The sequence below is a fragment of the Glycine max genome, chromosome 18 (assembly GCF_000004515.6).
Source record: "Glycine max cultivar Williams 82 chromosome 18, Glycine_max_v4.0, whole genome shotgun sequence".
Classification (NCBI taxonomy): domain Eukaryota; kingdom Viridiplantae; phylum Streptophyta; class Magnoliopsida; order Fabales; family Fabaceae; genus Glycine; species Glycine max.
This window is the reverse complement of record NC_038254.2, coordinates 3187396-3213031: the sequence shown is the minus strand read 5'-3', so window position 1 is coordinate 3213031 and position 25636 is coordinate 3187396. Positions and strand designations below refer to the sequence as shown.

Here is a 25636-nt window from a genome sequence, read left to right as displayed (position 1 = left end):
TGATTTCGAACCCCAACATCAACCTCACGTCTTCGATTGAACTTCAAGCCTCACCCTCAATCCCTCACGGCCTCCCTCTCTCTCAAGACCCTCACCCTCGACCTCGAGCCCTCACCCTTTATGATTATTATTATTGAGTTTGAGTTATTGGACAATTATTGGATAATTATTTTGTATTGTGGACTTTTAGTTTATCTTTATGATTTATAAATTAGAATAATTTAGTTTAAGATTGTATATATAAATATTTTTTTAATCTGTGTAAAAAGCTTAAATACAGGATGTTTTGAAATGGAGGGATTAGAGGCACACAAGGTGACAAGGTCATCTAGATTCTAGATATTGAAGTTTGTGATAGGTTTTATTCTTTTATTGCTTACTACTAGTATATTATTATTTAGTTATAAAAATTATAAAGAGACAAGAGTTAGATTCAAAATTGATGTTATCATCAATGATAAAGGGCAATGCTAGATTGATGTTACCAACAACGATAAATGACAATACAAAATCTGGAGAAAAAAAATAAATTGGCGGGTGGCCTGCGGGCTAGCTTGAAACAGGTCGGGCTAGGAAAGGTAACCTGTTCTGCTTAGCGGGATGGGCTAGGCTGGCCCGTTTATGGCAGGCCAAAAGTGGGCGGGGCCAAAACGGGTCGTGCCGGCCCATATTGACAACCCTTCCAATGAGGCATATAATAAAAAAAGCTAAAAGTATCAAGAAAACATCTATTCATTCTACTTTGCCCCATGCCCAATATAATCATAATCCTCATTGCCTTTTGAGTCTCCAAAATCAATGCCTTGTAACTCTTTTTCAGATTCTTCCAAGACTGTATTATCTTCATCTTCTATCATTTGCTTTTTTCCTCTAAGGGATGGCATCCTCTCACTTGACCTCTTTTTGTCTTAGGTGCAACATCTTCAACACTAAGGGGTTTCTTTCTCTTTTGAATCCTTTGCCTAGTATATGTCATTGGTTGTCCGATTCCCGAAGCCTCAAAAACTACATCCCAAGGAAGGCCATCATCATTTTCATCCTCAAACACCCTCTCATTCCCAGCATCATCATCATCATCCACTTACCCCACAAGCCACTCGTTGCATTCATCAATGTCACTGAGTGAAATTGGATCATTTTCATCTTTATAATTGTATCTTTTAACCAATGCTTAAATATATTTGACATACACAAAGTTGTGTAATCTTTTGTGTTCAGGCCTATTCCTTTTCTTAGAATGAATATGTAACAAATATTGGTAAACAAATTTATGAGCAACTAAGAATAGAAAATATTAACTAATAAATATTAATATAATTACTAATTAATAAATTACTCGCTTAAAGACACTCCAATTGTGTTTACATCCTGAAATACTACATCTCAAACTCAAAATCTTTATTGCCAACTGTTGCAAATTTGGAGTTGACAATCCATATGTTTGTCACCATTGTGCTACAAGAGTCAAATCCAAAGAAATGTTATGCTACAATAATGAATGTAACACTCTAAACTTCTAAACAATTAAGAAAACTTTTTTTTCACATGGTGAGACAATGCTCCTTTGTTGAATTGCAAATTTTGTCTCACCTCTTGATCAGGCACCAATTTTTCAATGCCTACATACAACCTTGTCAGAAACCGACGACGCAACAGCCGCGACGCGTAAGATTGTGATTTTCGCTGAATCCGCAACCCGCTACGCTATAGCGTGATAGCGCCGCGATAGCCTCTATTTGACAACACTAGTCTTAAGAGAGTGTACCTTGATGCAATATTGCTAAACCCCCTTCTGAAGGTATTGACTAGGAACTTAAGTAAGATAAATTCTCGAAATTTTTGTGAGTATCATAATGGAAAATTTTAAGTTTAAGGCAAATAAGAATTTCAATTTGAATATCGTTTTACAGCTTGGTGAATTGTATCTGATGTGTGTTGCCTGTTCAAAATGATGACCTTGTGTTATGTCGTAGATCTGAAGCACTGTGACAGTTTCTGTCTTCACTATTTTATTCTTGTTTGGTTGCTCAAATTAAATGCATTGTTCTAATTTTTTAACATTGCTATTTTTCTTTGTAGGGGAAAACACACCCAACTCAATTTTTTTGCTTTTGATGTCCACACCAACCCAATTTTGTGTGCTTAAGCTGTATTAGCAGTGTGATTTGTTGTATTTTGTGAAAACTGGAAATTTAATTCTCTAATTGTCTGTTTGTGTACTGGGTTGGCTTTATTGAAGAAGCAAAGGAAACACTCTCTTGTTTTGTTACTGCCTTTTCTCTCACTCTGGTGTCTTACAGATGAAAATGTATGTTTCTACCATTTTTGTTTGTTTTCAAAATTAATACACTAATTCCAATTGAACCTTTCTCTTTTATATTGGGATATGATTGATGTTTAATAACTTTGTCACAGCTTAGAGTGCAATGCTGGTGCACTCACAAATTTTGAGGTCCTTGATTTCTTACGAGCTAAAGGAGCTTCAAAGGATCCAACAAGAGTTATTGCCAAAGTAGCACAGTCTGAATACAAGGTTAGATTTGCTTTTTCTAATAAATGGGAATACTTGTAAGTTTTATTGGTAGATGAATGTGTTGTATATCTAGCAGGTTTATGATTATTTGGTTGACACTGCTGCCTCTGTTCAAACAAGAGAGAGCATCAATGAGTTCTTAACAAGTGTTAAACAGCATGACCTGGCAAAAGCTGAGGTTCTGAACATATTAAACATTGGGCCAGCTGCTGAAGTTGAACTATACCCAGTAAGTATCAACATTTTGATTTTCCCATTTATGTTACACCTATGCATTTAGTTAGAAGTTATTAGCTCTGCAATTTTTTAGCTGTGACCACATTGTCTGCAACGTGTTTTCTGTTGTTTGTCATTTGGAAGAGACAATTAGACTAAACTTTAACTTTCTTTGGTCCCAACTTGTATATAGACCTGTTAGTGAGTTAGAGAGTGCACTACAGAGCAATGGGTTCAAATCTTGGAAATAGACTCTCTAGTCTCCACTTGCAAGGATAAGGCTGCATACATCTATAAGAGAGCCTTCATGCACTAGGCTGCCTTTGATTTGAATACACATGTTAGTGAGCATGGGCTAATCATGATGGACCAAATCTACAATAAGATCCAATCCTTGAAGTATTTGAATTTCTTTAATTGTGCTACCTTTGTGAATTCATACTTACCACAAGCTTTGTTTATTTAAGGTAATAAGGGGCAACTAAAGCTTAACTATAAATCAATTTTCAAAGGATAATTCATTCTCCCTCACATTCACTGAATAGGCATTGAAAAAAGTTTGTGGTTATAACCCAGCTTTGTTCTTTAATCAGTTAAAAACCCAATGGTCCTTTTAAATGAGTTTGATATTTCTTGTTTTTATTGTTGAGGGGGCAGCTTACTTTTTTAGCTAATAATGTATATGCACTTTGTGCCAGAAATCTAGGGATAATATGCAAATCCCTTGACCCCCTCATTTTACTTATTGAAAAAAAATTAATATTGACTTCTAAATTTGATTTTAGAATGGTGCCTTGCATGCATCCAGATCAAGCCCATCCGTAATTGGTGGTTGAAAGAATAGTTTATGCTGCTCGGGACTCTTGCATTGGTTTCTATTTTTAAAGTTTAAACAATATTAATTACTTTGCCTCATGGTGTCTTCATCTCACCCGTGCTCCGAAAAATTAATTCCATAACTTCGTATTGTAATTAATTTCTGGATAAGATCACTGATTATATATGAGGAGCATTGGTTACTGCTTTCTAGGTTCATCTCTGATTTTTCAAGCTTTGATTCATCTGTACAATATGGGGTTCAAACATAAAGATATCAATATACCCAGCACTTAGAAAACACCCAAAGCTTTGGCGTTGACCACTGGGATTTGGGGTTAATGACTTTTGTTAACCCTGTCCGTAATTTATCAGCAAATAAATGGTGCTGTAACTTTTACCCAATTAATCTTGGTATCTTACAGCTCTTAGAGATTGTCATTCTTTCGGAGGAATATGGCTATTATCTATCTACATATTTGCATTCTATAGTGACTTATGTTGATGATCATATTTTTGTCAAATGTGCTTTTGGATATGACAATTCCTGATTAATGGGGTTGGTCTTGGAATTATCTATGGAGTAGGGAGGTTGGGTTCATCAGGTTTGCAAGTCTGCTATGTTTGACTGTTCATTAAAAATAGCATTGCGTGAATTATAAACCCAAGAAATTAGTGTGCTGTGTTTTGTTTGATAAGAACTTTCTGCTAAGAGTCTTGTTATCTATTTCTCCCATTTTAGGTTAGACTTTGATCTAAGGAGACTACTAATATGCTTTCAAATATTCTGTCTATTTCAATAGCTACCCTTATTAGTTTGTTCACTTTCATTACACAGATCATAGAGGATTGTGATGAGCGTTTTGGAGATGAAGGGGTCCTTGAAATAGTAGAGCTGGTGAAGAAAACATTGCCACTGCCTCTCAATATGAAGCAGGAAGAAATCACCAAGGTTGACGAAGAAACCGCAACACTGAAAAATGAAAAGGGTAATCAGATTAGTCAAGACCAAAGCGAAGGTGGAGAACAAATGAACACAAGTTAAGACCCTTGTAGTCACCACAACATTATATGAGCAGTGCCAGAGGTTTTGAAGAAGATAGTTCATTGTTGTATAATTTTTCAATTTTAAGTCATTACAAAAAAGAGTTTGATACAAGCCTACGATCTGGCAAATCCTACGGTTGGGCTATTTCCACAGGCTAATTTTCTGATGCATGTGCTGCTGGCTTTGCTTGTCGTATAAAGAATGCTATTGATAATGGCTTAATAGTATAATATTTCATTCTTTCTAAAATCTTCGTTAAAATAAAAGTTAAAAAGAATATATTTAAAATAAATTATTTTAAACAAGCATTAAAAAAAATCTATTTATAAATTTAATTAGAATGTACTAATAATATAAATATCTTTCACAATAATTCAATTATAGATGATCATGTATAATTATTTTATTTATGATAATTATATCAAAATTCATATCTGGAATAAAAATAGTATATTAAAATGAAACTCTTTATTTATTTATTTAGCACATATTACTACGGATGGGTAATTTACATGAGATTGTTTTAGTTTAATATATTAAATTTAAGCGTTGGACATATAATTATGTTAAATATTTAAAAGCATCTCTACTTTGTTGTTCATATTAGTTGTACACTTATTCTTTAAGCGCATCTGCAATGGTATCTATATAAGTAATCCAATTTATGTCATTTTAATCTTAAATAATTTAATTAATTTCTTTTCTAATGGGTAATTCTATTAATAAGTTATTTAACTCATAAATATTTTATTTCTCTATCTTATATTTAATGTAAAGTTAAACAACTCAAATAATAATTATTTATATAAATAATTCTCTTTAATTTTAAGTAATTAAAAATTACATGTGATATACCAAAATAATATTTTTTTATTAAACAATCCATTAAGAAATTTCTATTGTGGATGCTTTAACTTTTCAACTTGAATAAGAATATTTCTTGCATAATGCATTTTTTTTAGAAATACTAAGATGTTTGTTGTGCTTCTACTGTAGTTATTTTTTGGTTATACATACCCACTTGTGTCTATTGACTCTTGTAGAGATAATCTTGTTTGAGGTATTCTGAAAAGGGATTCAAACTTTGATATATTATATTATTAATCCTTGTTGGTCTCATTATAAAAATTATTAAAAGAATATATATTTGGTTTGACGCTGAATATGTAGATAAATGACAATTTAGTGTTGATATACAGTTTAAAGAAACATTAATTCTTAAAATTTTATAACTTAATATCAAATGATAAATTAATTGTTATACTTTTTATATACCTAGACACTAAGAATTTTTGTACAAGACTAAATTATCACCTACTTACTCATTAGAGACTAAAATGATTATATTTTCTTATTAAAAATGTTTTTTTTGGTTTATTAGTTAAATTCATATGTTCTTAAATTAAATAGATGAACGTTAACGTGATAAGAAATGATTCTTTCTTATCCATTAACGATTAGTTTATTTAAACTTATTTGTTGAAAAAGTACATATTTTAATAAATCAAATTGATTCTTAAATATTATAATTTAATAACAAAATAATTCATAAAAATTTAATAACAAAATATAATTTTATACTTTTTATATATTTAAGAATTAAATTAAAAAATTTGTTATTTCATAAACTAAATTACCACATGTTTACACATAGTTAGAGAACAAAATAATCATTTAAACTTTTATTAAAAATGTTTTTTTTATTACGAGTTAAATTTATCTGTAGTGAGAATATCTTGTAGTAAGAATGTCTCAGCGGAACCTTAACGTGATTAAGAATTGTTACTTTATTTTCCATTAAGATTTAATTTGTTTAAAATAAGTGTTTTTTAAATAAAATAAACAGTTTTATGGTTATCAGATGTATTTATCTAAACTGATTTTTGTTTTTTCAAAAGAAATAAAATCCTATCTATTTATTAAAAAAATATTTATATAAAAACAATTATTTTAAAAATAATTTTTTAAGTCTAAATCAACTCACCTTAATTCTACGTCTTAATTTAAACTTGAGGAGTACATTCAACACACCCATACATATAAATAAAATGAAATTGCAACATTTGTTTTTACAGAATTATCCTAAAATGTGGTGTCATTCATTTCACTTAAATAAATGAGTCACTTAGTTACTGAAAGGCAGTGCTACTACTACCACCACCTACGAGCGACTCATCATCTTCTTGAACTCTTCGAAATTGACGTTGCCGTCGCCGTCGGCATCGACGTTTCCGATCATCCTCCGGCAGTCGCTGAGGGAGCACTTCTCCCCCAACCTCCGCATCACGGAGTGCAGCTCCTTCGCCGAGATCAGCCCGTTCTTGTCCAGATCGTACAGCTCGAACGCCTCCCGGAGCTCCCTCCCGTCGCCACCGCCGCCGCAGTGGAACTCGCCGAACTCCTTCAAGTCAATGTAGCCGTCGCCGTTCCGGTCCAGCTCCGCCATCATGCGCTTCACCTCGTCCGACGTCGTTTTGGATCCCAGCGCCGCCATCATCTCCTTCAGCTCCGCGCACGAGATCTTGCCGTCGCCGTTCTTGTCGAACTTGCTGAAGATCTTGCGCACCTCTTCTTCGTCCATGGCGACGCCGAGAGAAGAATAATAAACTTACGAGTTCAGTTCGGTGAGTTCCAGTGGTTGTGACTCGCGCTTTATAGAAAGCGCGAGATCAGCGATTGGCTCACGTAAACGCGTTAAGTAGGAAACAAGTTGAGGAAAGGAAGAAAGGAACAGTTGTGTTAGTGCGAGCCAAACGCGGTGTTGTTGAGTGTGGCAGAAGTGGTGAAGGTAAGGTAGTTAATTGAAAGCAAATGAAGGCTTTTATTAACCACAGAATTTGGACGCGCGTCACGTCCTCGTGGAGTGCACGAGAATCAAGATATCATGTCGTGATCGTGTTTAAAGAGGATTTCTGCGCTGCATAAATTGTTTATGATAATAATTGGAGGGAGACTTTCCTATCATAATAATCTATGAGACTGATCATTTTTTGCCAAAGATTCTGAGTGATTTATATATAAAAAAAATTGTTTATAAACATAATTTATACACACAATTTCTCTCTCTCAATGTTGGTCATTAGACCCCTCATTATTTTAATGATTTATTATATAAAGATTATAATTTTTATTAGTCTAGTTGGTAATCTGATAAGAATGTGAGTTTAAATGCTGTTACACTAAAAATCATATTAGGGGATGATGGTAAGTGTAAATATTATCTAAAATCACAAATATTAATTTCAATCTACAGTCAAAAACCTAAAAGTATGATGATTACAATTATTCTTAAGAATTTTATATGAATAATGCAATAATTTATCAAATATAACAAGCTCTTTCTGATAATTATTAGGATAAAAAATACCATAAAAATAAGTTTTTTTTCTAATAAAGATTTAAGTGAAATAAAAAATAAAATGTTCATTCGTTTTCAATAATAAACGGACAACAAAACCGACAAAAAATTGTTTTTATTCATATATATCTAAATAAATTAAAAAATCAAAACAAAATTAATTTTAGTCCATATGGACACATTTGCTAAGGTTCACTTAGCCCGATTTGGTGTGCGTTAGTCTATGCTTCTTAATTATTTAATTTAAAGATTTAAATACATGTTGTTATATAAAACACTTAAAAATAAATAAAATCGAGCAACGTGGGACATGGATTTTTTCGAAACATCTTCAACAGTCAAAACACAACATTACTCGTGTCCAAAAATGGTTCCCAAATCGGGAATGCTCTTTAGTTTTGCCAGTGGAAACAGACCTGTCATCATATTTTGCTTTTTAGTGCGTGTTTCAATTCACATTGAATTATCGACACCCATGTTGAAAAATCAGCTAAGATAATAGGTAAAAGTTTTATATGTTTGGTCTTATGCATAAGCTACCTTAAACAAATTCTCTCATATAGTTTTTTTTAAAGATGATTTTTAATATACATATAAATTAGTTTTAACTAATAAAAAAACTCATTTCATTTTTTTTAAAGTATTTTCTTGTCTTGAAGAAATACTTTTAGATAGATTTACCCAAACAAACCCTTAAAATGTAGGATAGGACATAAGCTGTCTTCCATTGGCGGTGATTATGCATGCTCACATGGTCACATAGTCATAGGAGTGAAGGATATGGTCCACATGCTCACACATCACATGCCAAGATATGCGATAAAAGTGACCGTACTGATGAAATGTTTATTGATTTTGCGCCAACTAATTAATAGACTTTCTTTGGCAGATGCACCTGTCTTACTCTTTTGTGTACTTATTAGTTGGATGGAAGGGTGGGACAAAGAAATTTTAGCAAAGGAAAGCAAAAGATGAGGGATACCTTTTCTTTTATTTGTAAAAGAGAAAAATAAATATATTTTTGTTATACACAAATATAAATTATTAAAGTCAAATATTCAAGTTCAAAATAATTTAATTGTTACTATATCAAAAAGTACTCTTACTCCTCTTAAAATTTTCAATATTCAAGGGGACTCAACTGAAAAGGAAAGGAATTTGGCTTCCCTCCATATAGTTGATCCAAACAAACTAAATCAACCAAACATTATGTAAGAAAGAAATTGGAGGAACATTTCTGATATTTCTTTAGGCATGACCACTTTAGGCGGTTATGGAGCATTCATTGGGAAGTTGGTATGTCAATATATCCATTCCAATTCCCAAGGCTTCTTGTTTAATTTTGACAACAACTGGAAGCGTCATATTTTAGTGTGCTACTTAGTTACTTAGGCATAAAGCATCTATTGACTTTACTTGCAAATTGCCCAAACATTGCTCAGAGGATGGGGCTAGTCTTCAAATTTCATCCTCTACTAGTTAGGATTCTTTTTCTGTCCTTTCCTTTTTTAGATAAGAAGTAAGAACAATATATTTCATAATTCAATTTGCAGTTCTAGGTCATGATATAATGCCTCTGCTTATTTCATAACATACTGTTAGACTGCATGCTGTGTGGGTTATGTATTGTATTCTATTGTTTGTACACTTTCTGTGTACCTAGTGGAAAATGGTGTAAAAATATCCCTAAAGATCTATCATTGGTGTACGTCCAATTCCACCAGATTAGAGTCATTTGCCTACGAGAAAATTTGCAATTTATTGCCTCCAATAGAAGCTGAATCTTATTCATTGCATCAAATTCAACTTTGAAGCAAGGGACTCCTAAATTTATTGCACCCTGTTGATGAACAGATATAAGTTTCACCTTTTGAGTATATAGACATTATTGCTTCAGTATTTGACTGTAATCGGCAATTTACTTTTTCATAACTTGACAGTCATAATGAAAATTTATCGGCTAAATTTAAGTTCAACCTATGGCCTATTGCTTTATTTAAAAGGAACAAGTTGGTGATGGATTTGGGTACACTCTTGCTGATATGCTGAAGAAAAATAATATAATCGATGAAGGGATTTTGTACTATTGTTGAAGTATAAGTGTGAGATGAATTCTCACATTAGGTAGAAATGGAAAAATTAAACATGTAAGTGAAAGAAAGACGTGTAAATCTAGAGCCTTAAGGTTTTGAGTTGAAATGTTATGTCAGTTTACTTATGTGATTTGCTGGTGACTCATTAGTGATAGAAATACCAATTCTGATATGCTGCTCCAGCCTCCAGGACGTTGCTGAACTTGATTTTGACTTCAGAAGGTAAAACGAAAGCTGCAATGAGTGGTTATCACACAAAAACAAAATATATGCCATAGATCCATGTAAGTTACCATCATATGCATGAATTAATTGGTGAAAAATTGTTTCCTTTTAATCAGAAGTCTTCTTGAGTTTGAGTGATGAATATACAACTATATTAATACTAAAATAGAGATTATTGTGGTCTATAATGATCATACCTTGTCTGAGTAAGATTGTCTCTAGTGAAAGATATATGTAGTTTCTACTAAAAAAAGATAAGTTGAATAGGTGAGAAACAACTGCTGGGAAAGTTGTTCAATATTCTTTCACAATTTTCAGTAACACGATTTTCACTCTATATGATTAATCAAGTTGTTGTAACAATATTGGTCTACTATGTCTTTCTATTCTGGCAGGTCAAGATCTTTCGAATTCATAAAGGTTCTAATTGTCTTAGAACAGATCCTTGCAATTCAGCAGACATAGCTTCTGCAAAAGATGTTGGTGTAGTTGTGTCTTATGATCCTAACTTTAGGTTTTCCTATATGACCTTCTGCACTGCACAGAGAGTTTCCCTCTAAATAGGGCAGAACATGATCACTTAAATTCACAATGGACTTTTCTAGTTCCCTTTTGCAGAATACACACTAAAGAGGAACATAACAAGTTACTATAGAGCAATACCATCTCTAACAACAACATAATTATTATTTTCAGATAAGTGGAGGGATTTCTTTTCTCATGAAAGGTGAAGATCCATCCAAAGTAACCTTCAAGCTACTCCTCGTTACTGAAGGTGCAGATGGTTGCTTTACCCAATATATCTTTCCAAAAGATATTTTTTCTAGACGACTTTTCAACTCATGAGGCAGAGCCAATATTTATTTTAGAGAAATATTATTTGTATAATAAATTTTACAAAAAGAAAAGAGAAAACAGAAAAGAAGTATGAAATATAATTAACAAGGTGATAGAAAAATAAAGAAAAAAGTATTATTATATAATTTGTTATATAAATTATTGTACAAATAACGTAACTCTATTTATTTTATTGTTGGCCTCGGATGCACATTCAGACATGTTAACAATTTACACCAATTTTTTTTCTGCTTACACTGTGCTCTCACATTCCGAACAGATTAAGGATTGACTTCTTGTACGATAGATGCATGCATCATTCTCCAGCTGTTATTTAAATAAAATTGATTTTAAATCCCTTTTGAACATCTTTTTATAATATTTGTAATTTGGTGCATGTTTGGATTAAGTTTGACAAAATTAATTTGAAATAAAATTGATTTTATAAAATTAATTTGAAGTACGTAGTGTGATTTATATTTGAATATTTGTATTATAAAAGTAAGTTATGAGTGAAATTTAATATAAAATATTTTATTCAAAGATAAGCTATTCAAAATTACATTAATTCAAAATAATTCTAAATTTAGAATTAATTCGAGTCAGACTCTTCTTTAATATAAAACCAAATACACATGAAACTTTATTTAAAATCAATTCTCCAACATAATAACAAACATACACTTTACGTATAGACAACTAAAAATTATTGAAAACAATACCGGACAGTTTTTGTTGTTGTTGTTGACTATAACATCAATCCAGGTTGTTTTTATTAAATGCTGCTAGTTATATCGTATTCTTGATAATTAATAATTATGTTTTGAAACCTGTCTCATCTATTTCTTTGCAGTCCTTTGTGCCAAGTGGTGAAGTCAAGGGGTTTAAGGTGGATGCTTTGGACAACACTCGTGCCGGTGTTTTTGTGGCAAGAGCATTATCACACATAGCTGTACAAGAATTATACTCTTCAATTTGTCGAATATTGGACTTAAATTATAAAGAAACTTTTAAAAATAACAACTAGTTATATTAAATTATATTCATATTTATAAAAGTAGTTATAGTTTTAATATCCACTTAAAATTCATTTATTTATTAGTTATAATTATGGGTATTAAAATAATCAATCCAATCCATGAGCAGTCCTAATAATCAATTAAGTGATTACTTGTAACCACTCTTATATTATATTTAGTTTAGAGAAAAATGTGAAAAGAAAGAAAGGAGATGGAAAGAAAATAGGATAAAATAACAGGATTTTTTTAAAGTTATTTGATAGAAAAAATGCTACCATGGAAAAAGTTAAAGTTTTTCTTTCTCTCACCTAATTGTACAGAAAGTGAAAATAAAAAAAAATATAAAAAGTTGAGAAATATTTTTCATAAAATAAAAATGAAAGTGTGTAAAATTAAGGATAATTTAATCTTTTTAACATATAATCTACATTTTCTTTCTTCTTTTCCCTCAACATTGTAAGGAACACGTTTGGACATGATCCACACAAGATTTTCTTTCACTTCTATGTCAAACCAAATGGAGAAAGTTATGTGCAATCTATTCCTTCCCTTCCTTTCTTCTTGTTTTCCCCCCAACCAAATTTAAGTGAGCTATCATTAAGAGAATGTAAAGGCTAAAAAAGAGCCTAGAGAACATACTTGAAAGGGAAGAGTGTTAGGATGGGTATGGGTATAGGGAGACCAAGTATACTCTCAAAGTTAAATTATCAAAGAAGATATACGATGGAGTTGAATATTTATATTATAGTTTTTATTTTAAATAATGAAATGTTGACACATAAATAGATAGTATTTATTTATTAGCATCAATTAGATCTATATAAATATATTATTTTTTAAGAAATTGGACAATGAATGAAATATTTAAGTATCAATTTAGTCTTTAGTTTCCTTTTTTATCTTCCTTTAATTTAGTAGTAGCATTAGGGTTATTTTGTCTCTAACAAAGAGCCACCGGTGTTAGGTGAGAGTTAGTCACCTATTTGTTTGTCACCTATTGGCTCATGTAGAATTCGAATATGTGACTTTAAACAAAATATTCTAACCAATTGACTTAATAGATCAATTATGTTATAAAATAATTAATGTTGTCATATATAACAATAAATTTTCTAATATATATATAATGCACATATAAATTTACATAATCAATTTTGTGACAATTAATTTTAGTGCATTAATTTCTAATGTATATTTAATGCACATGTAAATTTATATAATAAATTTTGTGACAATTAATTTTGGTGTATTAAATATATTAGAATAAAATTAATTGTCACAAAATTTATTATGTAAATTTACACGTGCGTCTAATATACATTAGAAGTTTTAGTGAAATATATAACGATATTAGTTAATTTATAATATAATTGACTCATTAGTTTAGTTGGTTAAAGCGTCCTATTAATAATGTGAAAGTAATTTGCTGGGCTAGATGATTATGCCATTTGTTGGACCTATAGTTTCATGATTCGTATATTTTAGTTCTTATAATTTAAAAGTGAATTTTTTAGTTCTTGTAATTTACATTTTAATTCTTTTTTAGTCCTTATAATTTAAAAGTTATCTTTTTAGTTCTTATAGTTTGTATTTTACTTCTTTTTTAGTTCCAAGTGATCATTTTAGTTCCTATAATTTATATTTTAATTACTTTTTAGTCCTTATTATAAAAAATATAAAAATAATTAGTTATAAGTTAGTTATAAGGATTAAAAAATCAGTTTCAAATTACAAGGACTAAAAGAGAATTACAATATTAATTATATGGACTAAAAAATCACTTTAAAATCATAGAAACTAAAAGATACAAATAATTAAACTATAGAGATGAAATGAATAATTAAATCTTAAAAATATTAAATATGGAGAAAGTTCTTTTTTTACTATCCCATTCATTATCAAATGCAAACCATGCCTTGATGATTTAATTTTATTCCACAAAAAATAATAAAAGAGGAGGATGTGGGTTAGATATTCTCCAACTATTATCACGCGTAATGCATGCGGCTTGTATATGTTAATGATTAGTGAGTGGGATGTGGCTAATTTTCTCTGTTGCGCTCCTCAAGAAGTTATATATGATTTTGTCAACCAAATAACATTTACCCAGTTTTTACCCCCTTATTTGGAAGGAATTTTGGAGAAATCTACGTAAATGAAGGCCAATAAAGAGATATTACAATGTTGGATATAACCGCCACAATGGTTAGTCAAACCAAGGTTTGAAAATCCATTCTTCTTTTGTTAATTATGGCTTGTTTTCCTCTGTATAACATGATGTTATATCAGGTACATAGGATAAAGCAAATCCTTTAAAGAGAGGCCATGCATATAGGACCTTGTCACATCTCTCATAGCCAAAATGACCCAATTTGGCAAAACACTTCCAACCATTCTATTAAAGACAATGTACCTCCAATCATATTATTGGGAAAAAATGAACTTGGCCAAGTTTGGTAAACCAGTTGTGAATTATGTTATCTTGGTGACTAGGTCTTATTGTCAATAAAAAGTAAACCCCGTATACTAAATATGGCCTAACCTTATATAAACTGTTTAAAAGCCAAGTTCATAGGCCTTTAACCTCTCAATCTCCATTTTCAGTGCAACTCCAAAACCAGAAGCTCATTCTTATACGTATCCACAAGATGTAGCCGATAGGGAACGCATTTTCAAGCTTTTTGATTCCAATGGTGATGGCTAAATCTCTTCACAAGAGATTGGTGATGCCCGTAAAGCACTTGGATGATGGCCGAGATTGACACAGATGGTGATGGCTTCATTTCACATGAAGAGTTCACAAATTTTGCACGAGCCAACCGTGGCCTAGTGAGGGATGTAGCCAAGATTTTTTGTTTTTTAAGTTCTTGCTCTTAATAGTTTTATTATTTCTTTGTGCTATATTGTCAACAATACTTACAACATACAATCATTTGTCAATGTCTGTTCATAATTTATATATAAGATGTACCAATGATAGGTTCATGATGTGTTAGCCTCTTTGGGGTTTTTGTTTTTGTAGTTGTGTATGGCCAAACGCTTTTGTTGTTAGTTGTACGGTAATGTCTTGCGATATACTTAATCTAATTGGTTTTTCAAGTGTTCATTATTATAAAGCAAAGCCCTTGACATTAGAGGCAGTTGAGATTATATTTTCTCGATCGAGACCTGCTTCAGTGCAAAATAGCAGAGCAGTTATGGATATCAAAATCTTAATTCTTAAGGTTGTGAACTAGACGCCACACATTTTTTTTTTCTCTTTTTGATGTTGACATAACATGATAGCAAGGACCCTAGCAAATGACAATGGTAATTCTAACAGACCCAAGAGAGTTATAAGGAAGCCCACGTATCTCAACAATTATGTGTGAAGCAGAATTGTCCAAGCTGCATCTAGCAAATTCAGTTACAATCTTCCCTCCACCAACTCACTACTTGCTCCACTCATTCAGTTATTAGCAAATATCAAATTCTGTATGACGATATTAGATATTTTGTTAGGAAACTATTATAAATACGAGATAAAGTAATAAGAGGAGCAAGAAAGAAACTTATCAGAATTCCTTGTTTTCGCAATTTTAATTTCCTTTCCTTTGCTCTGCTATCATAACACATGATATTGTATAAAAGAGAAAATAAATGTATAAAGCTATACATCAAATTATATGTGCCAATTAGTAAATAAAATTAATGATACCGCACATGCTCAAGAATAAATTTATGGATTAAAAACTAAAAAGTATCTTTACTTGATAAATTATGTCCATTTTTACCTATTCTTAATGCATTTCTTGTATGTGTCTTTTACTCTTTTTTTTTATCATCGTAATTTAGTGTTTTTTTTCTTTTAGTTGTTACAAAATTATTTTTTATTTTTTAATCCTTCTAAAGTATGTTTATTTTATTTTTTATTCTTATAACGTTTTAGATAATATTTTTTTTTACGGTTCAAAACACTATCTAAAATATTTTAAAACACTATCTAAAATATCTTAAGAATTACAAACAAAAAATAATAATTTATAATGACTAAAAATAATAATTTTACAAAAAAGAAAAAAAAATAAAAAAACACTAAATTACGAGAATAAAAATATATTTAAACCTTCTTTTTATATATGTTTAGGCCTTTAGGGTCATTATGAATTAGGTGTGGGAGAAGTAGAAGAGGGGTCTTCTCAAAATGGCAAGTCATACACCCTAACGCTCTTCAATGAAATGAAGGTTATTATATCCCACCAAAAACGTGTCTTCGTGAGAAAGAAGGATCAGATAAAAATCATTTCATTTACCAACATGAATTGAACATGATTCACAAACATGAATGAAAATCTATTAGCGTTACCCTTTTGAGAGAAGGGAAGATATCTACACACAATCTTCATCTAAGCTCCTATTTCTATTTACAGTTTCAACTCGCTCACATCTAATCTTTAGCACTCTTAGTGACAATCAAGGCAAAAAGTAAAAGGTTACTTAAGGGTTGTCATCATGTTTTATCGACCATAGAGATAATCATCATCCTCAAACTCTGCAACTCCTGACATTGCTAATGCCAAGTGACTTTTCATCTCATTATTTGTTTGTTGTAACTGAGAATAACAATCAATCACGCATCCATTCCCAAGAAAACTGGACTTCTTTCTTTTGGAGAGAAGAGGTTCTTCTTCACCTTTCAGTATTGCAATAATCTCATGTATGCCAGGTCGCCGAGATTCTTCATTTGTGACACATGCAGCTGCTGCTTCGATCATTCTACCCATTTGATTTGAGAATTTAAGACTGCACTTGAGTTGAGGATCAAGCAACTCTTCAATTGCTCCTTTCCCCTTCTGTAGAAAAGGTTTAGCCTGCAAAAGAATGCCACATTGGGCGTATTGTTAGCAAGATTGTGCCAATTCGATATTACTGCTCTTAACTTAAATTCAGTGCTGTAATTACCAGCACAAATGTGGTCATATATGCCGAACTTTGGAGGAAACTTTCTACTACAAAGGATAAGACATAATACACCTCGGATATGGCAATGCATAAAAATAAATTCCCTAATTCAAAATATATAGCAGTACTAGTACATCGACTCCTGCCAAACACTATCTATATAAACTACTAAGATGCATTACAAATCTAACTGTCATATTTTACAGTTAGATCAAGTAAGTTTGATTACAAAAGCATATAAAACAAACAATTTTCAATTTTCTTTTGATTTGTAATAGGAGTAAACAACTAGGATAACACATTGTTTTGTGATCTAGAAGCAATAAACTAAGGTGAAATTGATATTATTGATTTATTGCTTTAACGTACTATAAAGGAGTAGATTATGCTGAAGAGCATTTTGGTTATTATCAATCGTGTCCATAAAAGGAATAAGTTCAACCATCGTATAATCAAGAATTAAGGCAACTTCCAAAGAATCAACTCAATAACTCACCCATAAGACCAAGTTCTCTTCTCCTGAAGATCTCCTTGCCTCAATTGGCTTACGGCCAGTAATGAGTTCCAACAAAACCACTCCAAAAGCATATACATCAGTCTTGTCTGATACTTTCCCATGTTGGAAATACTCAGGAGCCAAATATCTGTAGGGAAAGCAGAAGCATAGAAGATTTAATTTCAGCTAATCATAATATGAAAAGAAATTATACACACAAACTGACATTTTGCAGAATTAATATGAAAGGCTTAAGTTTGTACCCAAATGTTCCTTTGACAGTTTTGCAAAGGAAAGGAAGTGAAGGTGCAGAAGTCCATGTAGCTAATCCGAAGTCACATAGCTACAATTTAACAAAAACAATCAGAATGACTTGCACAGGCTATATACGAGGCAGTTTCCACATTCATAAACACAAGCCTACAATTGATTCACAAGAAAAACATCTCACCTTGGGAATCTTCCTTGAAGAAAGCAGAATGTTTGAGGGCTTAATGTCTCTGTGCACAACACATCTTTCAGTTCCACTATGCAGATAAGCTACAGCTTCAGCAATCCCAATCGCAACTTTGTACCTCACAGGCCACAGAAGAGGTGAACTACCCTTCTTCCTTCCTGCAAAATAGGCATGCTAGAATTGGTAAAATCCACCAATTCACAACCTCACAAAAGAGAAGCCAGGGAAAACCAGAGAAATGAAAAATACCATGCAAGTGGCGCTCCAGACTGCCCCCTGAAACATACTTGTACACCAAAAACAAACCCTCCTCAGGATCAATACAAAACCCCAAAAGGGGAACAACATTTGAACTATGAAGAGAACTTGCAATCATCAATTCTCTACAAAAGGCCTTGGCAGATTCCTTGCTTTCCTTGTCCAATCGTTTGATCGCCACTGCAGTCCTCAAAATCCCAACTCTCCCCCTAAAAACACAGCTCAATGCCCCTCTCCCCAACACCCTCCCTACACATACCATAACAAATAAACAAAATCATGATCTCACTCAAACCAATCAACTTTTTTTTATCAAAAACAAGAACAAAACATACAAAACAAAGGTTAATAATGTTTTCCATCCCAGACAAATTCCTCAATTTTGGTCTTAGTCTCCGACTTTTAAAACCAATAATTTTCGTTCCTGTATTTTTTAAAATACTCAAATTTTAGTATTCAAAGTTAACACTTTTTCTCTTGCTCAGGAACTAAAGTTCAGATATTTCAAAAGATACAATGACAAACAAAAATTAAGTATTTTTTTTTTCATGGACTAAAGTCACTATTAACAACAAAAGAAAGAAGAAAAGAAAAGGGAAAAAAAAACAAGCTTACCTTTGGAGAAATTCCTAGTAGCAGACATAATTTCACCATAGCTAAACCTGATCAAGCTGTGAGCCACAGGGGATATGCTCTTCTCCAACGACTCCATTCTCCTCCATTTCATCTCCCTGGCGCGAGATTCACTCATCCCATTGTCCAAATTCACCATCAAAACCGTTGCAGCACTTGAAGAACTCATGTTCAAGGACTCCAACTCCACCTGAGAACAGAAGCTGAACCTGAAAGAGGAGTGAACCGATTGAGGGTCAGCATTGGTCAATTCTGCTCCACACCCACCAGACTCCGCAAGCAGCCACGCCTTGTTGTGCTCCAAATTCGTCTTTTTTCCATAGGCAGAGCTTCTCTCGGAGCTTCTCCGACGCCGGGAAGGGTTGGCCACACAAGCAAGACCGAATTCCCAGAACATTTTTCTGAGAAAGGTTCGGAATTTGAGCTTGTTGTAGTCACAGTAGTGATCTACAACTAAGGTTGGGGCATTGGAAAGGTCCCTGGAATCAGTGCAGGGGCCTTGGGACAAACCCATTGTGAAGTAGATCCCAACAAAAAGCACAGAAACCCAGAAAAAGCAAAATGGGGTAGAGAGTAAGAGAAGACGAACCAATGAAGAATAAAAAAATGAACTGAAAAAGTTAAGGGTGCTTTGCTTGTGGGGTGGGTGAGAATTTTGAAAAGAACATGGAGGAGAGATGGGAAGGAGGCATGGCTCTGTGTATAAATAATTGAATTTTGGGATTTAAAGTAATGCTGATGCAGAGTGGGAGAAGGTGAAAAATGAAAACAGCAGACAGCAGTTATAGAACAATATTCTTTTTTCAACCTTCTTTTAGTTTCTATAATCTATAATGAAGAAAAATTGAATACAAAAATAAATATTGTTTTAACTCAAGTTATCTTTACTTACAATGGACAACACATAATTAAATTTTTTAAATATATTATCAGAAATTTGATTTTCTGACCGAAGAAAAAAAATTATTAAGAAAAACAAAACTCAATTATATGATATCTATATCTAGAGAATTGGTCTTATAATTTTTAATTATGAAATATCAAGGTATTTTATAATTAAGAGACATGTTAATTTTGTAAGATACTGACACTTATTTAAAGAAAACTTTTAAAGTAAAATGTAACTTTAATTCTTAAAAATATATAATATTGTCACATTAGTCATTAAAATTAAAGAAATTTTAAATATGTATATAAAAGGATAATTTGTCAATCACATTTGTCTAAATTTTTTAAAAAAAGTGATTTAAGTAATAATATTTATGTATGTTTGGAAATTAAAATAATAATAAATGGTTAAGTTTTCAAACTTAAATGGAATAACTAAATATTACATAGACTTGTTAGAATTGTCTTAATTTCAAAAACTAATATGAAAACAGACATACTTTCCAAAATCAAAATGATGGTTTAATTTTTTTATTTCTCCTCTAAGTTGTTTTTGTATATACAGAGACCTGATTGACCTCTTCCAATAAATATATCTAATTAATGCCATAAAAAATATAAATATTTAATAATTTTATTTAATAAATAATAATAATAATAATAAATATTGTAAGAAAAATTATAATTATTAGGATATGGGATTGGATTGGAAAGGGAATCTTGTGGTTTTAAGAACTGAAGAAGACGGGGAACCCACAGGAGGACAAAATCCTTTAGTTGTTAGGGACCAGGGTCTAACGAAGTTAGAATAATCCTTTCACACTATGTTCGTATTGTTTAACTTATTTAATAATAATAATTATTATTTGTTTTTTCAACTTTTAAATTAGTTTTTAAAAAATAAAAAATTTAAACTAAATTAAACATAGAGCATGCACCACACGCACACAAAAAAAAACTAAGTTAGAGCGTTTGGTTTAATTTATTTAAAAAATAACTATTTATCTTTGGCAAATTTCTTTTAAAAAAATATTTTTATTTATTTTTTAATTTTAATTAATATAGTAAATATGTTTAAAATCATTATTTATCTTAGTAAATATGTTTAAAATATTAAAAATCATTATTCTCTAATCTCGAAATAAAAGTTTTTAATTTATTTTTTTAAGGATTTTTATTTTATTTTTAGTAACTATAATTAAATGCACGTGGGCTTCGATTATTATGCGCGAGGAAAGACAACTGCTATTAATTAAGTAATAATTATCATTCTGTTTTTTCCGATGAGTAAAAAGGGGTTTGCGAAATTGAGATGACAACCTTGGAATTACTCCTCGAGTGGTTGTAATCATTTCGCTATTATTCTTCTATGTTTCTTTAAATATATTAATTTACCTTAAATTACTTTTAAAAGAACACAGTAAAAGTTTGTTTTTTTTTTCTTAAAAGAGAAGAATTAGAAATTTCACTTTCTAAATTCACCTTAAAAGAGAAGAATTATCAAACTATCAGGTATTAAAGAAAAACTCATTTGCAAAATTAAGATGGAAGAAGAGTTTTTTTTTTTTTTTAGCGAGGAAATTTTATTTTTATTATTATCTGCTGAGTGGGAAAGGGACAAAAAATGGCACAACGTGGTCTGAAATAGGGGGAAAATAGTAAAATAATAATGCTAATATTGTGATAAAGATTCGTGATTGGTTCTCTGAATGGAATTGTAAAACGCCATTCATTGGCTTTTGCAATTTGGTAACCATCCAACGTCTTCCAGCGACAACATGACAGCCCAGCTTGGCTAGTTTTGTTGTTCTTGTGTCTAATCTTTGATTAAGTAAACATTAGTTTAAAATAAGAGATCTCTTTCATTTATTTTTCTGTATGGCAGATTTCATCATGCAACTTTATATATAAATTGTAAATTCTGTATTTGGTACTGCGTTCACAACATCTTGCGAAGATAATTCAATGCAACCGTAAATTGTAAGAGCATGCAGCTGTATACTGTATTATCTATTATCATTACTATATTTACAATTAGAGTTGTCAGTTTCATTGGTGAATTATTGTTTTTTAAATTATGACCAATGACCCCTCAAATTGGTAATCTTATAATGGTTTAACTTAGCAAAATTTTGTTTTCGAATATTTAACATAATTATATATTTAAAATTTGAACTTAAAATAATTAATTAAACTGAAATAATCTTACATTAATTGATTTATAGGATTGATAATTCAATGTTGTAATTCTTTAGCATATGAATTTTTTTTTGTAAAAGATAATTTTTTTTGTCATATTGTGTGCAATAGTAAAGAAATGTCCAACTATCTAAACATGAAGTAGTTTCCTGACTCATTATTAGATTGTTAGATGATCATAACATAATAAAATCTTGACATTATCATCTTGAATGATGAGATTATATATCTTTTATATAGATGCATTAATGACCAAATTTTTATCCATATATACTAATATTTACAATTTTTAGTTATTAATATTTCATGAGGACTAAAATCATCTATTTGTAAAAGAGTATTGTTAACCAATATTCTTAAGGCATTAATTAAAGAACTAATAAACATACAAATATTTATTATGTAAATCCTAGGAGAGCGTTAAGAAAATCAAGGACAATACAATTTTTTGCCTTTTAATAAAAATATTTTTACTTTAAGTCCTTTAACCAATACTCTTAAGGCATTGATTAACATTTTTCTTTGTAAAATAAAAAAGGTGAAATATTATAATTAAAAATTAGAGGTACTTAAATTATAATTTAACCTAATTAATTAATATATATATATATATATATATATATATATATATATATATATATATATATATATATATATTATTGAGTTTTGACTCTCTTCCACTTATTCAAGTAAATTGAAAACAAAATCTAAATTTTTCTTATTCATATTCATTTCAACAATACATTTTTTAGTATTCTTTTAATTTATTTCTATTTTATTTTGATTCTATATTTTACACCTAATTCAAACAATTCATCAAATGTTTGGCACTATAATAAATCGAAATTAATTAGTCTCAGTCTTTCAAACATCATGGTGGAGCCTGAGTTCAGGTATGGCTTGGTCGGTCACTTTTAGGAGTTTAGAGTGGTCAAAGAATGCAAGCATATATGAGTGGAGTAGGACCCATTCTATCATATCGAAGTTTTGGCCTGACACGTGTGTCATGTGTCGGTACCTGAATGAAACCTACCAATGCCACGAATGAATAATATGCATATTTAAGGACTAACTAGAACACCAACTTTCTGTAATTATATTCACTAAAGTTGCCATGCAAGATCATTACAAATGATTCTCACAATTGTTTATACGAAATAATAAAAGACACATGCAGGACAAGCAACTATATGCTTTAAATTTATGTTTCAAGAAATGAGTAAATTTTATTAATGTCAAAATATTAGATTGCATCTACTTATTTCTTTTAAAGAAATATCTATATTAATGATCATGTCTTTATAAATCTAGGTCAATATAAGCTAATGTGAATGTAATCCTTTTGAGATTAATTAGATAATAGAATATTAACATATATATTGATTGCGCTAGCTGCTTAAAGAAATTGTAATACAGAGTTGTTTACCTGATAATGCATTTGCTCTTCTAAATTTGAGGCTGGAAGTTATTACGAATGACTGGTCACAAAGGACCCACTTTTGAAATGTGTTAATACTTAGACATTGTTTTTAGGTTACTGACATGTCTTAGGTTTTTCTATTACCTATATCCACATTACATGATATGAATTACATTCTGTTGCGTCTTTTGATTTGGTGAGAAATGTGTTCTAACATACAAGAATGTAAGAAAGAATCGTGTTCTTGCACGTATTGTGTGGTGTGGTGTCCTTACACACATAATTTAAATTTTAAAAACTATTGCATAAAATTCACACTGAAAGCTCATTCAAACATGACCATGGGCACATGAATATTGCCAAGTTATTTACTATATTTTGATGTTTTCACACTGAAAGTAAATTTGATATAAAATTTAGTATAAACATTTTAAATTAACATAAAAACATGCTTTTTTTTATCACTTTTAGTCAAACTAAAATTTGGTACCCCTGGTACCATTATTGTTCATATTAATATATTTTTGTTGATTTAAAAAAAACTAAAATTTGGTGACAAAATCATTTTTCTTAACAATCACCAAATATTTAGTACTGTGATAGGATGGGCTTTTAATTAAGACCAAAAATGCTTTGAAATCTATATGGCTAAATGATTATATTAGATGCCCTTGTAATAGTAGGGTATTGTTTTGTTAATATTTTAATTTTCTTAATTAACTAGGATGAAAATATTAATGTTCATTTTATCTTATCTTTTAGCTCTCTAACAGTTGTTTTCTTAGAATATCAGTAGCTCTATTTTTTTCTTCTTCCTAACAGTATTTCTCGCGTGCATGGAGACTCAAGTCTATGGTGCTTGCAAGGTGTGCTTATGCAGATAATTATCTACAGAGTTTGGAGCCAATAAGTGTCTAGATGTGATGGTAAACAAAAAATGCATGATTATTTGTATGACACTCCCACAATGCAGTGTGGTTTGAAAATAGAAAAAAAAAAATGCGAAATTAAGCCTCCATCAAAGTCCATACGTTTAGAAAGTTGGCAAGTTGAGACTTACTTTGTATATATTTTCTTAAAGCCATGCCCACCATCCATGTTGTTATATATCGTGTTATTTAATTAATAATAATGGCGAAAGGTTATACCTGCTACTTTTATTTAGTAAACATAAGCTTTCTGAATCTTCTTTTTTGTTGCACATTAGGAAAGATAACTTGAATTTGCATTTTCTTTTTGGTATGGACATCGCTTGCGTGGAAAATCAATTCAATATAATTTTCAAATGAAAACTTCTACATTTCCAACTTCCAAACGTATCTCATAACTCTACGTGTAAGATTAATCTAATAATTAATTAGTTTTGTGATAAGTGACTTGTCGTAATCAATTGTAATTTTTTAATTACTGCAAGCGCGTGTCTCTCACTATAAGATGTGCCAAACGATATAATATTTTTTACATGAAAATTAATGGAAGGAATAAATATGAGTTATTAAATCTGAATATAAACGATGAAAAAAAAAACATATAACCAAGTGCTTTTTTATATAAAAAAGTCATTTAACTTTTTAAAGTAATGATGTGACTTAAAAAAATTTCTTGATCATATATATAATTGTAAGGGTTAGATTTCTACTCTTACATAAAAAAAAAATCCTTTTGACAAAATACCTATCCTCATACATGATGATCAAGACTATAAGTTACTCCACGGTCACATTACCACTTAAAATGATTGCTTATTTTTCTTTTAATCTTATTCATATATGAATGTATATATGATTTAGATTTATTGTTCTCAAATAAAAATTGATAATTAGAAACAGAATATCAATATATTGTTAATTCAAATCAAAGTAAGCTTTGAATTCTTTAAACCAGTAAAATATCAAATTCAAGTGATAAGAATAAAAAAACATAACTAGAAAAAGAGTAGAAAGAGATTTGTCAACATTAATCTAAATTTTTGTTTATTCACATTAATAACATACACCACAATATTTAGACAAAAAACTTACTTTATTTTACTTAAATGAGTTAATTACTGAAGTTAATTTAATACATTGTTTTTATTTAAAAAAAAAAAAGTCAAATTTCTGGCAAATGCCATTGCTGGCACCTTATTTCAGATCGGGTCTATCACAAGTTGTAGGGATATATTCTGATTCCTGAAGAAACTTATTTACTTAACACAGA

General features: G+C 30.7%; 3 protein-coding genes across 3 annotated transcripts; 1 reads left to right on the top strand and 2 right to left on the bottom strand.

The window, feature by feature from the left end:
- The first annotated feature begins 2297 nt into the window (after positions 1-2297).
- On the top strand, positions 2298-4721 carry LOC100789488 (DNA-directed RNA polymerase III subunit rpc9). Its single transcript, XM_003552924.4, has 4 exons — positions 2298-2308; positions 2416-2533; positions 2610-2762; positions 4404-4721. Exons 1-4 carry the CDS (start codon positions 2301-2303, stop codon positions 4608-4610), a joined length of 486 nt encoding a protein of 161 aa, XP_003552972.1. The 5' UTR covers positions 2298-2300; the 3' UTR covers positions 4611-4721.
- A 1958-nt stretch (positions 4722-6679) lies between these two features.
- Positions 6680-7660, bottom strand: LOC100791597 (calcium-binding protein CML24). The gene has a single exon (XM_003552925.5). It carries the CDS (start codon positions 7192-7194, stop codon positions 6775-6777), a length of 420 nt encoding a protein of 139 aa, XP_003552973.1. The 5' UTR covers positions 7195-7660; the 3' UTR covers positions 6680-6774.
- Positions 7661-16413: 8753 nt separating this feature from the next.
- On the bottom strand, positions 16414-19697 carry LOC100786826 (probable serine/threonine-protein kinase PBL7). Its single transcript, XM_003552919.4, has 6 exons — positions 18913-19697; positions 18289-18546; positions 18034-18197; positions 17846-17925; positions 17583-17730; positions 16414-16995 (listed from the first exon to the last, which is right to left on the bottom strand). The coding sequence occupies exons 1-6, from the start codon at positions 19442-19444 to the stop codon at positions 16642-16644; spliced, it is 1536 nt and encodes a 511-aa protein (XP_003552967.1). The 5' UTR covers positions 19445-19697; the 3' UTR covers positions 16414-16641.
- Between the last annotated feature and the right edge of the window lie 5939 nt (positions 19698-25636).

What these genes read in the sequence shown, in the direction of transcription:
- LOC100789488 (XM_003552924.4), top strand. An exon ending in TAGCACAGTCTGAATACAAG is followed by an intron (nt 2,534 to 2,609) that starts GTTAGATTTGCT and finishes TATATCTAGCAG; the next exon opens with GTTTATGATTATTTGGTTGA. An exon ending in CTGAAGTTGAACTATACCCA is followed by an intron (nt 2,763 to 4,403) that starts GTAAGTATCAAC and finishes TTCATTACACAG; the next exon opens with ATCATAGAGGATTGTGATGA.
- LOC100791597 (XM_003552925.5), bottom strand. Translation starts at nt 7,194, where the DNA reads ATGGACGAAGAAGAGGTGCGCAAGATCTTCAGCAAGTTCGACAAGAAC.
- LOC100786826 (XM_003552919.4), bottom strand. Translation starts at nt 19,444, where the DNA reads ATGGGTTTGTCCCAAGGCCCCTGCACTGATTCCAGGGACCTTTCCAAT. An exon ending in TACTAGGAATTTCTCCAAAG is followed by an intron (nt 18,547 to 18,912) that starts GTAAGCTTGTTT and finishes TGGTATGTGTAG; the next exon opens with GGAGGGTGTTGGGGAGAGGG. An exon ending in TCTGGAGCGCCACTTGCATG is followed by an intron (nt 18,198 to 18,288) that starts GTATTTTTCATT and finishes CCTATTTTGCAG; the next exon opens with GAAGGAAGAAGGGTAGTTCA.